This window comes from Symphalangus syndactylus, chromosome 17, assembly GCF_028878055.3.
Source record: "Symphalangus syndactylus isolate Jambi chromosome 17, NHGRI_mSymSyn1-v2.1_pri, whole genome shotgun sequence".
Taxonomy (NCBI): domain Eukaryota; kingdom Metazoa; phylum Chordata; class Mammalia; order Primates; family Hylobatidae; genus Symphalangus; species Symphalangus syndactylus.
Genome location: NC_072439.2, coordinates 95,278,154 through 95,293,087, shown reverse-complemented (window position 1 = coordinate 95,293,087; position 14,934 = coordinate 95,278,154). Strand labels below are relative to the sequence as shown.

Below are 14,934 nucleotides of genomic sequence, written 5' to 3'. Positions count from 1 at the left end.
GCTGCAGTGAGATGCATTCTTGATTTATGTTATGTTTTCCAGACTTCTCTTTTCTGTCCTCATTGAAAAGACAGCCAGCTTTTGTAACCTTGCCTTGGGGATGTTAGCAGGAGAAATGTTGGCAATTCAAGGCTCTTCTGGTTTTATAAGAAAACCAGATTTTGCTGGGAGGCCTGGAGTAGAAGAGAGGGCCTTGGAGAAGGAAAAATGGGAGGAGAGACCTTCCTAGAGATCAGGAGGAGGTGAGTGTTTTCCCTTAAGTGTCCCTTCCTAACGCTCTCTTGAGAGGTCTCCAGCTCCTAAATAATTCCCGCCACCTAAACAGAATCAGATTCATCAGATTCAAAGGCATTAGGAATGCTGGGAATTTGGGGGACTTCAGAGATTACCTGTGACTACTAAGCATAAGGAACTATTTTCTGTGCATGTGGTTATTATGTCCATTGCATTTGTGTGGTGGAAACACTATACATATAATGAGGTGCTGTTGTGCCTCTTTCTGACTCTGCGTTCAGTAACATGTCGCTGGTATAGCTTGAAACTAGTCATGGTGGCCGTATTTCCACCATAGAAATCCGCACGCACTACAAATCAGGGCTTGATTTGTTTTTTGTTGATTGTCTAATCTTAAGAAAGTGATGGAAAAAAATAACACTACAGATTAAATTTTAAAGTGTGTTCTGTCTGTGGTTTTACATTGTGAGTAACATAGAGAATTGAGAAAATATTCTTCCAATATTTGAAAACTATTATCTAATTCAGTAAAGAAGTCTTGCAGATCATCATTAATTTAAATTTTCCTAATGTACGTCTTCATTGTTTTACTTTTCTCTTCCTCACTAATGTATAGGAAAATACAACCCATATTCATGTCAGAGCTAAAGTCACAGGTTAACGATGTGAGCAACTTCTTTGTTGAAATAGATAGGATTGATAGTAATGAAGCATTTATTCATAGTAAAATTTATAAGACATTTATGCATATGAACACACCATTTTTGGAAGAGCCAGTTGTTAAACAATTATCCATACACCATTGTCTGAGCAGCACACCACTGCTTTTCTTCACTCTATTTCAACCTTCCCATCATTAAAAGCTTTTGCAATTTAGTTTTTTTCTTTCTGTTTTGAAGTTTCTATGCCTCTTACAATTTATAATCTTTTAAGCCAATGTCATGTTCAAAATTGTACCTTCCCTTTCCTCCCCGCTCCCCAGTTCTGAGGTTTTTCTCCCCCTACTTGCAGGTATTTTTTGCTCCACACTCTGGTTCATTTCCTCTTTGCTTCTGTTTTAGACTAAAAACATAATCCCTACCTTCATTCTATTCTGTAACTTGGCCTATACAATAAGAAAATATATATACTAGGCTTTGAGTAATTCTGCATGGTGATTCTTCTTAGTAGTGCCAGTACCAAACTAGTTTCTAGCTTGCTAGCCTCCTCCTCTGTAAGAGTGAGTTGAATTGTGTGCCTTGCAGAAGGACCAGCTCCCACATCATTGTTACAAGCTGTTGACAGTCTCCTTTCTCTCTCATACTTTGTATGGTCCTAAGAATCCTTGGTGGTAGGAAGGGCCAAGATAAACCAAGTTGAGGCTATATCCTGCTACAACTGCTATAATCCTGGCCCAACTCACAAACACCACCAGGAGAATGGGACTTACTATCTCCCAGTTTGGAGGCCTACCTAAACAGCAGTGGTGCTTGCATTTAGAGAAGGCAAAATTAATCCACTTTCAGTAGTCAATTTACCAGGCTATATCAGCAGGAGAGGTTGCAGGAATCCACAGCTCTCAAGAAGCTCTTAATAAATATATTGGATTCACATATTTATATAAAATAAACACACACGCTAGAACGTCTTCCTTTTTACTTTAACATATTCAGTTCGCCACTTTGTTCCTCAACTGAAATGAAATTTAGGGTGAGGTTTAGACAAGCAGAAAGAATGGGGAAGAAATACTGGAAGGATATGTGTGGTAGATTTGAGGTTCAGTGCCATTTTAGGCACGTCCTTCTGTATCATTCTATTACCATGATGTGATGATATTTGCTAATATGTGTATCTCATTATAAAATTAGTTAATGTATGGGCACTGAGAGTAGTGCTTGGCACATAGTGTGTGTTCAATGATTGTGTCAGTTGAGATAGAATGGGATATGCTGCTTGAGCAGGAGACTCAAGACCCAGGTTGTTCCCAGCTACACCATCTGAAATGTGTGGCTTCCAAGATAACTTTGGAGAGCACAGAGGATTGTCTGACATGATTTGTAAGGGCTGGCATAGAAATGACTTACTTCATTTCTTCCTACATCCCGTGGGCCAGAACCTAGTCATATGGCCTATTTAACCATAAGTAAAACTGGGAACAATAGTGGAAAACACAGAGTGATGTTTAGATTGCCTAACTCTGCCACCAAAAGCGCTACCTATAGTAAGAATAGGAATATATATGTATATATATTACAATACATATATATTCCTATTGCAGCAGGTTTGCTTCCAGAACACAGGTGTCATGAAAACCACCCCTAAAAGCCAAAATGGGAAAGGAAAAGATTCAATCAATGTTGTCATCGTTGGACACATAGATTCGAGCAGGTCCACCACTACTGGCCATCCGATTTACACATGTGGTGGCATCAAAAAAGAACCACTGAAAAACTTGAGAAGGAGGCTGCTGAGATGGGAAAGGGCGTCTTCAAGTATTCCTGGGTATTGGATGAACTGAAAGCTGAGTGTGAATGTGATACTGCTCACCATTGACGCCTCCTTGTGGAAATGTGAGGCCAGCAAGTGACTATCGCAGATGCCTTAGGCCACAGAGACTGTCAAAAACACGATTCCAGGGACAGATCGGGTTGGCTGTGTTGTCCTGATGATCACTGCTGGTGTTGGCACCTTCGAAGCTGGTATTTCCAAGAACGGACAGACCCGTGATCATGCCCTTCTGCCTTACAGGGTGTGAAAAAACTAATTGTTGGTGTTAACAAAGTGGATTCCACTGAGCCATCCTACAGCCAGAAGAGATAGAAGGACATAATTAAGGAAATCAGCACGTACATTAAGAAAACTGGTTACAACCCAGCCACAATAGTATTTGTGTCCGTTTCTGGTTGGAATGGGGAGAATGTGGAGTTCTAATGTCCAAGCATAGGAGAAGATGGGTGTCCCAGCTCCTGGGGGGAGAAAGAGGGAGGGGAAGAGAGAGAGAGAAAGACAGAGGATATTTTCCTTTCCTTTGCCTTTCTGTTCTATCCAGGAACTCGGTGACTGGATGGTGCCTGCCCACATTGGGTGAGGGCGGATCTCCCTTACTCAGTCACTGCTTCAAAAACCAGTCTCTTTCAGAAACATCCTCATGGATATGCCAGGAAGTAATGCTTTGCCAGCTGTCATGGTATCTCTTAATCCAGTCAAGTTGACACATAAAATGAACCACCACACTCTCTATAATGGGAGAATGACCTAATTTTATTTTTCCTACTGAGAGAACCACCAAAATGGCAGCAATTGCTTTCCAGAAACCAACTAAATGAAGGTACAGAGTTAAAATTAAGTGTATTTGAAGAAATGCTATATATATAAATAGATATTTTTGAGATGGAGTCTCGCTCTGTTGCCCGGGCTAGAGTGCAGTGGCGCCATCTCGGCTCACTGCAACCTCCGCCTCATTGGTTCAAGCGACGCTCCTGCCTCAGGCTCCCGAGCAGCTGGGATTATAGGCACACACCATCACACCCGGCTACTTTTTGTATTTTTAGTAGAGACAAGGTTTCACCATGTTGGCCAGGATGGTCTCAAACTCCTGACCTCAAGGGATCCACTTGCCTCGGCCTCCCAAAATGCTGGGATTATAGGAGTGAGCCACCACACCCGGTCCAAGAAATGCAATATTGATTATGCACTTGAGTTTGCAGTCTGAAAGTTGAGAATTTACTCCATTAAAACATTATTCAGAGAGAATGAAAGATATTGAAGTGTTTTTAATTTTCAGAACTGTTTCATGGAAGTATTAATAAAGCCTCACTGTTTGAAAGCACTGGAAGAAAAGGTTATCATGAGATACAGTCTTCTGTATGTTAGTTTGCAACATAGAGATCATTTGATAAAGGGTGGTCTTGAAAATGAGTCCTACTTCATCAGCAAAGAAGTCACCAGAATAACTGTGCTCTTGCACACACCCTCCCGGTGCCTCAGGACTACAGGTTTAGAGCTTCCAGTTCCAGCAGAGCACAGTGTAGACAATATGGATTCCTAATAAAAAGTTTTCAGCAAAATGTAGTACAAATGCAATGTTAATTGTATACATTGTGTAATACAAATACAAAATACAATGTTCCACTTTGTACTTTTATAAGTTTAGAGCAATGTATTCATTTTCTCAAGATCACAAAGTAGGTCGGTGGTATTGTTAGGTGTTCTGTGAGTTTTGAGCTGGATTTTAAAGGACGAATGTGAGATTTCGATAAAGAAAAGGGGAAAAGGCATCTCAGAAAAGAGAATGGTGAGAATAAAGGTGCAGAAGAAAGAAAACCATTGGCCAAGTATACTTAGGGTTCAATAAGCAAATCATTTGCCTAGATGAGTAGTGGGAGAGAAGACTGGAATGTAGGTCCAGAACAGATCACAGAGTGCTTAGAATGATGTCAAATTATGTTTGGATTTGTTTTGAAGCTAATGTATGCATAATTTCTTTACAGGGAAGCACCATAATCCAAATAGGAAGTTACTCTAACAGTGGATGTAGTGTTGGTTATAGGTGGAAGACTAAAACCAGGAGGCCTGTTAGGAGGGTGATGTATTTATCCAAGTGTATTTTGACTTGGATTACTATTATGGAGTCAGCAATGACCCTGAGGTTTTCAGCTTACGTGGCTGAGTTTTCACTATCTCATGTTAAGGCTGAAAGATATATGTTTTCAAAATGAAACTTTGAGGTTTTGCTTCTTTTTCCTTTCTTTATTTGGAAGCATCCATTCTATCTTGATTGCTAGAACATTCAGGCTTCCTTTATTCCAGCAGTGTCTGTGCCAGTGGTGGAGGCACCGATATCTTCATGGACCATTCTGTAGGATGCTTTTATGAGTTGTTTTTTTCTTCTTAGCCTCCAGGTCGGGTTCTTCAACCCTTCCAGAGATTCTATGAGCTGCCCACTGTTACTTAATACATTCCTTTTCTGCTCAGTTTCCCCAGAGTTAGTTTCTGTTACTTGCAATTAAGAACTTTAACTGATTAGTTTTTCTTATTTGATGCCGTAACCCAGAGATTAATTAGAATCACCCTCTTCCCAATAATTTACGTAAGATTGATTCAAGCCGCATTCCATGGATTGTGGAAAGTCTAATGTCTTCTTCAAGATGCCTGTACATTCTGCAGGGGGCTTAGACTCTCATGGACACCTTTGATTCAGATCTTTGGCCTCCTCTAAATCAGGATTCCTCAATCTTGCCACTATTGACATTTTAGGCTGGAAAATTCTTCCTGGTGGATGGCTAGCCTGTGCACTGCAGGATTCTTGACAGCATCCCTGGCTTCTGCCCACTTGGTGCCAGTTGCTGTCTTTCTTCCCTGCCCCATCCCAGTCCCCGTCCCAGTCAAGACAATCAAAAGTGCCTTAGGAAATTACCAGGTATTCCTTGGGAGGCAAAATCACTTCTGGCTGAAAATCACTATGTCTAAATTAATTCAGTTTAGGAAATGGCATCTGTTACCCTTCTTCTCTACCAAGTCAACCTATGAGTGGAACTCAGATACTTAAAAAAATTTCCACCTAAATTTAAAAACAAAACAAAAATGTCACAAAAGTTATCTATACTGGTAGCAAACTTTCTGGAAATTTTGGAAAAATAGAGATTTTCAGGTATTTTAGTAATTAATCAGAAAAACTGCACCAGGGACTGCTAATCTAATAGAGATTTTCCCCATGGATATACAATCAGCATCAAATTTGTTAGATGCCTGTGTTTTTAAAAAGTCAGTTACTTTTGAAACTTGATCTCTGTTCCCTGGCCACGTTTCTCTCCTCTCCTCCATTTCTCTTCCTTTATTTTTACTTGCTTCTCTATTCTCTGCTCTTTCCTACCTCCAGATTCTTGTACAATTCAAATTCAAAGTGGTTTGATTATATCTTTTATTTCTCTTTGTCAACTCATCCCCTAGGGTCTCACCTTCTACTCCTAAAGGGCTTTTCAAAGTATTTTCCTATACAGAAAAGCCTCATTCTCCATAGTAATTCTAGAAACTTCTATGATGATAGTTAAAGTTTAACATGGCTGCAGTTCTCACTATAGCTCCTCTTATATAGCCACAAGGATAGTATTAACCCCTTTTACAAGAAGGAAACTTTCAGTTATCTATTGCTGCATGACTAACAACCCAAAACTTAGTGGCTTAGAACAACCATTTTATTATAGCTCTCTTCAAATAGCATATCCACATGGCTAGCTTGGGCTTCCTCATAGCAGAGCATTCTCAGACTAGTTCACTTTTGACAAAGTGGACTCCTAGAGAAAGTATTCCAAGTGACAGGAAGTGGAAGCTGCCAGTCTCTCAAGATCTGAGACTTAAATGTCACTGGTGCCATATTCTACTGGTCAAAGCAGTCACAGAGGCTTCCAGATTCAAGGGGATGTGTGGTCATCTTTATTTTACCATAGTCTGCCCACTGGCTACAAATTAATCACATTACTCCTACATGAAAATCACCCTCTTGCTTCATACTCACCAACCACCCCTCTCCCCACACACACCCCTCTTCAACACACACACGTTTTGTCCCATTACAGAATCAGACTCAGGCTTGAGATCTAGGTTTTTTGTTTTGTTTGTTTTTTGACGGAGTCTCACTCTGTCACCCAGGCTGGAGTGCAGTGGTGTAATCTCGGCTCACTGCAACCTCCCTGCCCCGGGTTCAAGTGATTTTCCTGACTTAGCCTCTCAAGTAGCTAGGATTACAGGTGCATGCCACCACACCCACCTGATTTTTGTGTTTTTATTACAGACAGCGTTTTACCATGTTGGCCAGGCTGGCCTTGAACTCCTGACCTCAAGTGATCTATCCACCTTGACCTCCCAAAGTGCTGGGATTACAGGAGTGAGCCACTGTGCCTGGCTGAGATCTAGGTTTTTGACGGATAGAGAACTACAAAAAGAGCTTAAGACAGCTTGGTGTTCCGAAATTTAAGGAAAAAGTGTTTCAAGAAGAGAGTGATCAATAGGGTCAAAGATCAAGTACCAGGAACTGCAAAGAGGAGAGCTTGAGATGTGGCCAACAGAAAGCTTGTGTTCCCTACCTTCCTTCCTTCACTATGGGTGGTGATGCCAGAGGCAGACATCTTATCTGTTTCTTTTTTATATATAATTTTCTTTTTCTGATTATATAAAACTTGTTTCTGAAATTTGGAAAATACGGAAAATTATTTAAAAGCAGAAATAATGCATAGACAATCATTAAAACTTTTTTAGAATGAATTTCTGTATTCTTTATATAAACATGTATGCATATATGCACATATATACATGTGTGTGTATGTAGATTAGTTTCTGTTTACTCTCCTCCCTCCCCTCATCTTTCAACCACCCGCAAGGCCCACGTGCATTCAGGGTAAGGTTATAGCAGGAATGCAAAGAGAAAGAAAGAAAACAATTATTAGCACTTAACTTTTCTAAATAGATTTTTGAAGTTCCTGGAAGAGACCTTACCCGGAGAAAAAGGATTTTGAATTTTAAAGTCTGACTTTTGTGTACAAAAGCTAAATTTTATTTTATAAAGATTGATTTTGGAAGAATGAATGATATAAGAGCTGGGATTTGGTAAAATTCCACAGCTGAGCTAGGAGAGATTTGGTGAGTATGATTGGATTTGGGTGCTGGTGTAAATCTCAGAGATGATTCCACACCTTGTGGAATGCTAGAAGTCCTAGAGTGGTGGGGATGGGAACCTCGAGTGGAGAAAAACTGTACTGTGATTCCTGGGGAAGCCTGAGAAGGCAGGGAAGGAGGTTCACAGAGGAGCCGCTCATGCCAGCCTGTTGCAGCAGCGGTGAGAAGAAATGGACAAGGCCACACTCCCAATTGCCTGTGGCCCAGGAGCCCTGGGAAGGTGCTCCAGAGAGTCATTTGTCACCAGATGGTGAAGGGCTGAGATAAAAGTCCTGGTGGGACCACAGATGTATGTCTCAGATGCTGCCAGCATAGTAGATACAAATTTTATATATATATACATACATAGCTGTGGTATTCCTTAAAGTTCATCTGTGGTATTCCTTAAAGTTTTATATATTAATCTGTGATATTCCTTAAAGTTTTGACCACACTGTTTAGAGTTTTGCTAAACATTATATCGTGAACATTTAAACCACGTCGGTGATCTTGGCTCACTGCAAGCTCCACCTCCCAGACTCAAACCATCCTCCCACCTCAGCCCTTACTCCCCTCCCCGCCACCCCTGCCCCCTGGCCCGAGTAACTGGGACCACAGGTGTGCACACCATGCCCAGCTAATTTTTGTAAATTTTTTTTTTTTTTTTGTAAAGAAGGTGTTTCGCCATATTGCCCAGGCTGGTCTCGAACTCCTGAGTTCAAGCGATCTGCCCAGTTCAGCCTCCCAAAGTGCTAGAATTACAGGCGTGAGTCACACTGCACCTGGCCTATACACATTTGTGAGGCTTCCTATTCACGTGTCAAACTGCTCTCCTGCCCTTTACATTCCCATCAGCTGGTTCCCTCACGTGCATGTACCAACGTCTTCAGGGACCACTCAGCGGTGGTTCTGGGTATACGAACAAACTGGAGTACGATCCTAGTAGATCAGAGGCTCTGAGAATGTCTCCACTCTTGTCCAGACCTTGAAACATCAAGTGACTGAAGCTTGCTTGCAGGCTGTCCTTTGCCACTAAACGCAGATTGAATGTTTAGCCACTAGGGGGCAGAGGCGTCCCACTAAACCGAGGATATTCTGTTCGTTTTTTAACCCTAAACTAGTTCATACCATCCATCTAGATCCAAGTTCTCACATGGCTATCATGGAGTCTTCAATTATTTTAACAAATTAATAAACAAAGACAAGACTGCTGTAAGTTTAAAATAGGTAGTTCCCAATTACTGTAACAAACATTCTATTCCTACTGCTTTTTTAAAACATGAACTTTTTATTTTACAATAGTTTTAGAGTCACAGAAAAATTGTGAAGATAGGATAGAGAGTTCCCATATACCCCAAACAAAGTCAGTTTCCCCTATTTTTTCAGACAGGGTCTTACTGTGTCCCCCAGATTGGAGTGCAGTGGCATGATGTGGGCTCACTGCAACCTCTGCCTCTGGGGCTCAAGCGATCCTCCCGAGTAGCTGGGACTACAGGCATGTGTTGCCTGGCTATTATTATTATTTTGTATTTTTTACAGAGGCAGGGTTTTGCCATGTTGCTGAGGCTGGTCTTGAACTCCTGGGCCCTCCTCTTTTGTTAACATCTTACATTAGCATGGTGCATTTATTACAACAAGTAAACCAAAACTGATGTGTTAGTATTAACTAAAGTCTAAAGTCCATAACTCAGTTTTCTTTAGTTTTACCTAGCGTCCTTATTATTATTATTTTATTTCACAGACCTAACGTCCTTTTCATGTACCAGAATTCTATTCGAGATACCACATTAGATTGAATCGTTATGTCTCCTTACGCTCGCCTAGACTGTGACACTTCCTCAGATCCTTGTTTGTGCCGACCTTGACAGCTTTGAGGGGTATTAGGTGTTTTTAAAATGCCCTTCAATTGGGGTTTGTCTGATGTTTTTCTCATGGATGGGCAGGAGTTGTAGGTTTTTGGGAGGAAGACCGTAAGAGGTGAAGTGCCATGCTTATCACACCATGTTAGCAGCAGGGCATATCAGTTTTGAAATTAACCTTCATCACCTGGCCGAGCAGTGTTTGGTAGGTTTCTCCACCATGAAGTTACTTCCTCCTCACCCCCCATCCTGTACACTGTGGAAGGAAGTCACTACCAGCAACCAGTGTTAAGGAGTGAAGAGTTATGTAGCCCTTTCTGAGGAGCCCTGTGTGCATACATTATCTGGAATTCTGTACAGAAGATTTATCTGTTCTCCCCATTTATTTATTCCATTGTTTATATCTCTTTTTGAACTCATGGATATTTCTTTTTTTGAGACAAGGTCTTGCTTTGTTGCCCAGGCTGGAGTGCCGTGACGCCATCTCGGCTCATTGCAACTGCAACCTCCACCTCCCAGGTTCAAATGATTCTCCTGCCTCAACCTCTTGAATAGGTGGGATCACAGGCCCACGCCACCATGCTCGGCTAATTTTTGTATTTTTAGTAGAGACGGGGTTTTGCCATGTTGGCCAGGCTGGTTTCGAACTCCTGACCTCAGCTGACCCACCCACCTTGGCTTCCCAAAGTGCTGGGATTACAGGCGTGAGCCAGCACACCTGGCCAGATATTTATTTTCTACTTTGCTTTTACAACCATGTCTGGCCAAATTTTACACCCCTTTAGTAATAATAATAGCTACCAATTGGGAGTTTATATATACACTGTGCTAAACATTGTATATACGTCATCTCATTTAATATTAGCAACCATTCTAATGGGAGATATTATGATCCTTTGGTCCCATATGACGAGCCTGAAGCTTGTAGAGATAAATAATTTCCCCTAACCACACAAGTGGTATGTGGTAGAGAACCAGGATGCGAGTCTGGTCTGTGAGAATTCAGAGCCTGTGGTTTCAGTGCTGTGACACTGCCTCCCTGCTTCACTCAAGAATAGGATATGCTAAGAGGCCGAGTTTAATTGCACGAGGAAAAAATAAAGGTAAAGACTGTGGTGGTATTAGGCCTCTATTCCAGTCCTTTATCCTTCCCTTTTGTTCACTGTCACCCTGATCGTTTACCCTTCCCGTTTGTCAATGATAAACTAAAAAATTCAATAAAAATGCATTGAGATTTTGCTAGTATATAATTTATAATTAGCATGTCATACATTGTTCTAATGATAAATAATTAAGAAATAAAATACTTTTCCTAACAAGAAATAACCTATAAATCATGTTAAAACATAGGAAAACAACAATTTAGGCATACATTATGTGGTTTGCTAAACAAACATATTTTTTTGAGACAGACTCTCGATCTATTGCCCAGGTTTGAGTGCAGTGGTGCCATTACACAATCACAGCTCACTGCATCCTCGACTTCCTGGGCTCAAGCAATCCTCCCAGCTCAGCCTCCTGAGTAGCCAGGATTACAGGTGTGTGCTGCCACGCCTGGCTAATTTTTAATTTTTGTTTGTTTTGTTTTAGATAGAAGGTCTTGCTTTGTTACCCAGGCTTTTCTCAGACTCCTGGGTTCAAGTGATCCTCCTGCCTCAGCCTCCCAAAGTGCTGGGATTATAGGCATGAGCCACTGTGCCCTGCTGGCAAAGCATATTTGTATGAGTAATTTAAAAAAAATAAACTCCATTTTTTGAATAGTTTTAGGTTTATTGAAAGATTGTGATGATAGCACAGAGAGTTCTCATATACCCTGCACCCAATTTCCCTCATTGTTAATATCTTACATTAATATGGTTTATTTATCACAAGTAACCAATACTGGCTGGGTGAAATGGTTCATACCTGTAATCTCAGCACTTTGGGAGCCTGAGGTGGGAGGATTGCTTGAGCTAAGGAGTTCAAGACCAGCCTGGAAACGGAGCAAGACCCTGTCAGTACAAAAAAAAATTTTTTTTTAACTAGCTGAGCGTGGTGGTGTGCATCTATCGTTCCAGTTACTTGGGAGGCTGAGATGGCAGGACTGCTTGAGCCCGGGAGGTTGACGATGCAGTGAGCTGTGGTTGCCTGGGTGACAGAGCGAGACCCTCTCTCAAAACAAACAAACAAAAAACAAAAACAACAAGAAAACCAAACCAAAACAAAAACCCAATACTGCTATGTCGTTATTAACTCGAGTTCATAATTTATGCAAAGTTCCTTAGTTTTTATCTGATGCTTTTTATCCTGTCCAGGATCTCACCCAGGATACTAAGTTGCATTTAGTTGTCATTTCTCCTTAGGCTCGTCTTGGCTGTGACAGTTTCTCAAACTTCCTTTCTTTTTGACGACCTTGTCAATTTTAAGGACTACTAGACCGGTATTTTATAGGATGTCCCTTTATTGGGATTTGTCGAACATTTTTCCCACTATTAGACTAGAATTCTGGGCTTTCAGAAGGAAGTGCACAGAGGCAAAATGCCATTCCTATCATATTGTATTAAGGATAACATACTCTCAGCATGACTTGCCACTGTGGATGTTGACCTTGATCACCTGGCTGGCTGGCTGGCATAGTGTCAGTCAAATCTCTCCACTGCAAAGCTTCTCTTTTCCTTCTTTTCTATGCTGTATTCTTTGGAAAGAAATCACTATGAATAGCCCACAATTAGCAAGCATGTAGTATCTACATAAATTGTTTGAATTCTTCTGCATGAGAGATTTATCTCTTCTCGCCCATTTATTCTATAACTTATTTGTATCAGTGTGGGCTCACAAATATTTATTTTATACTTTGGGTTATAAAACAATACTGATAATATTTTGTTGCTCAAATGGTTCCAACTTTGGCCATTGGGAGCTCCTTCAGTTTCTCCTGTACCCATTTGACCCATCCTCATTAATTTTTTAAAGCACTTTTTTATGTTCCGGCACTACAAGAGGCTCATCTTGTATATTTGTGTCCCCAGTCCTAGATTCAGGCATTTTTCCGAGGAGCTTTTGTTCCTTTTATTGGAGAATGGCATTAGAAACAAAGCTCTGGGTGCTAGGTTTATGTATACTTACGTTCTCATTTATGAACAATTTTTATTCTTTCAACAGTCTTTGAAGTTACTAGTCCTATTTTGTAGACGAACAACTTCCACAGCCTTGCACATGCTCTCCTAGCCCGTTCTAGAGCCTGGCTTTAAGTCCAGATTATGTGAGACTACAAATCCATGCTCCTTTCAATATGCCTAGAAATAATGGCTAAAGTGGAAGAGAAGTGTCTATTTTTTACTGCAATTAGATGAAAGCTTTTGCATTTAGTTCCATTTTTTTTCCACTAGAGAAAGTGACAGCTTTTTTCCTGGAATCAACTGTTTGCCAAAGTTCTTTGGTAGTTAAAAGAAAGTGGTGGTGCTTAGGCTGGGCGCGGTGGCTCACGCCTGTAATCCCAGCACTTTGGGAGTCCGAGGCAGGCAGATCACCTGAAGTCAGGAGTTCGAGACCAGCCTGGCCAACATGGTGAAAACCCGTCTCTACTAAAAATACAAAAAACTAGCCGAGTGTGGTGGCATATGCCTGTAATCCCAGCTACTCAGGAGGCTGAGGCAGGAGAATCGCTTGAACCCGGGAGATGGAGGTTGCAGTGAGCCGAGACTGCGCCATTGCACTCCAGTCTGGGCAATAAGAGTGAAACTCCATCTAAAAAAAAAGAAAGAAAGAAAAGAAAGAAAAAGAAGTGGTGGTGCTTCAGGTGGCCCTGTTTTACCAAATGCACAACCATGCAGATCTATTCTGGCTCACAGGTCAGAAGAAGGGGAGTCTGTTTGGAGTCACCTTCAGGCAGGCTTTAAACAGAACCCGGGACAATTAGATTTGGGAGAGACAGGGGCTGGTGGAGACGAAAGAAACCAAGGATATCACTGAGATAAAAAATCCTGGAAGAAGAAAACATCCTGGTGGAAAAAACCTAACACATGGTAGCTAAACTTCCATTTCTAAGGACAGTGCAGGAAGTTTGGTGGGTCCTTAATGAGGATTCACTTCTTGGCGCCAAGTGACCATAGGTTGCTTTATTTGGATATTTTCTGTAAATTCAAGTAAATTTAAACTCTCTTACATTTCTGGATCCTCTTCTTTGGAAATAATATTAATTCATATCCATGGACTGCATCGGAGAGATTGTGAAGCTCCCGAGGACGAGCAGGACACTTGGGCTCTAGCAGAAATTAAGCGGAACTTAACTACATGATGCTATAGCAACATATATTTTTAATACATTTACTTTTTCTGATTATAACACTAAAGCATGTTTATTGTGGAAAACTGAGTGACAGATACAAGGGAATAAAGCAAGGAATTCTCCCTCAGAGATATTCACTGTCAGGATTTTGTCATATCTCTCTCTCTTTTCTTTTTTGGTTTGTGCGTCCATGGATAATATCGGGCTCATTTTGTATATAAAAATATGCATATCTTGTTTTTCATTTAATATTTAATTATCATTTTCAAATATTAAAAATTCCTGAATATTCTGATATTTAATGGTTGCATAATATTCTATTATATAGACATAATTCATTTTGAACAATGCTGTGATAATTTTTGTGTACATAATTTGAATAAATCTGAGATGATTCACAAGAGAGTTCTAAAAGTGGGATGAAGTGGTAATAACGAAAGTATCTGTTTTATAGAGTTGAAGATAGGAAAATAAGATGAGTTAACAACAGTGTTTGGTACATGGCAAACATTCATGTTAGGTATGATTATTATATATATAATCTCTTTGATAAATATTAACAAATAACCTTCCAGAAAACTTCTTTTCATTTTTAACATATGTGTGCCATCGAATATTTTAGCAGTAATTGAAAATATTGTTAACCACAACATTAGGCTTTGTGAGTGACATTTGGGGTAAGAGACAGGGCCTTGACCAAAAGGACTGAAGATATTAGCAACAGACCTTCCAAAAAGTAAGTGAAAGGGGTGAGGAATGTAGTGGAAAGGAATGGTGAGGCAACTGTTACCATTGGATCTAATGGAAGTGTGACCAGGGCTCATGCTCCAATAGTGTGTGTGTGAGTTTGTGTTTGCATATGTGTGTGGTGTTTTAGGGATAGAGGGAAAGGGGTGCCAGACTCTTGTGATGCCTAACATGTTCCAGCGGCTGAGAGGCCCCAGC

The 14,934-nt window shown here is 40.7% G+C and overlaps 1 protein-coding gene across 5 annotated transcripts in view; it reads left to right on the top strand.

Annotated features, from left to right (window-relative positions):
- ATP13A4 (ATPase 13A4) overlaps window positions 1-14,934 on the top strand; it is a 211,954-nt gene that overhangs the window by 25,290 nt on the left and 171,730 nt on the right. For 4 of the 5 annotated variants that reach the window (XM_063621984.1, XM_063621983.1, XM_063621982.1 and 1 more), the window contains exon 3: window positions 43-242. The exons of the other annotated variant lie outside the window; for it this stretch is intronic. In XM_063621984.1, the coding sequence (XP_063478054.1) occupies window positions 208-242 (35 nt within the window). In that variant the 5' untranslated portion in view covers window positions 43-207. The remainder of the gene's footprint in view (window positions 1-42; window positions 243-14,934) is intronic. 5 annotated transcript variants of the gene reach the window in all.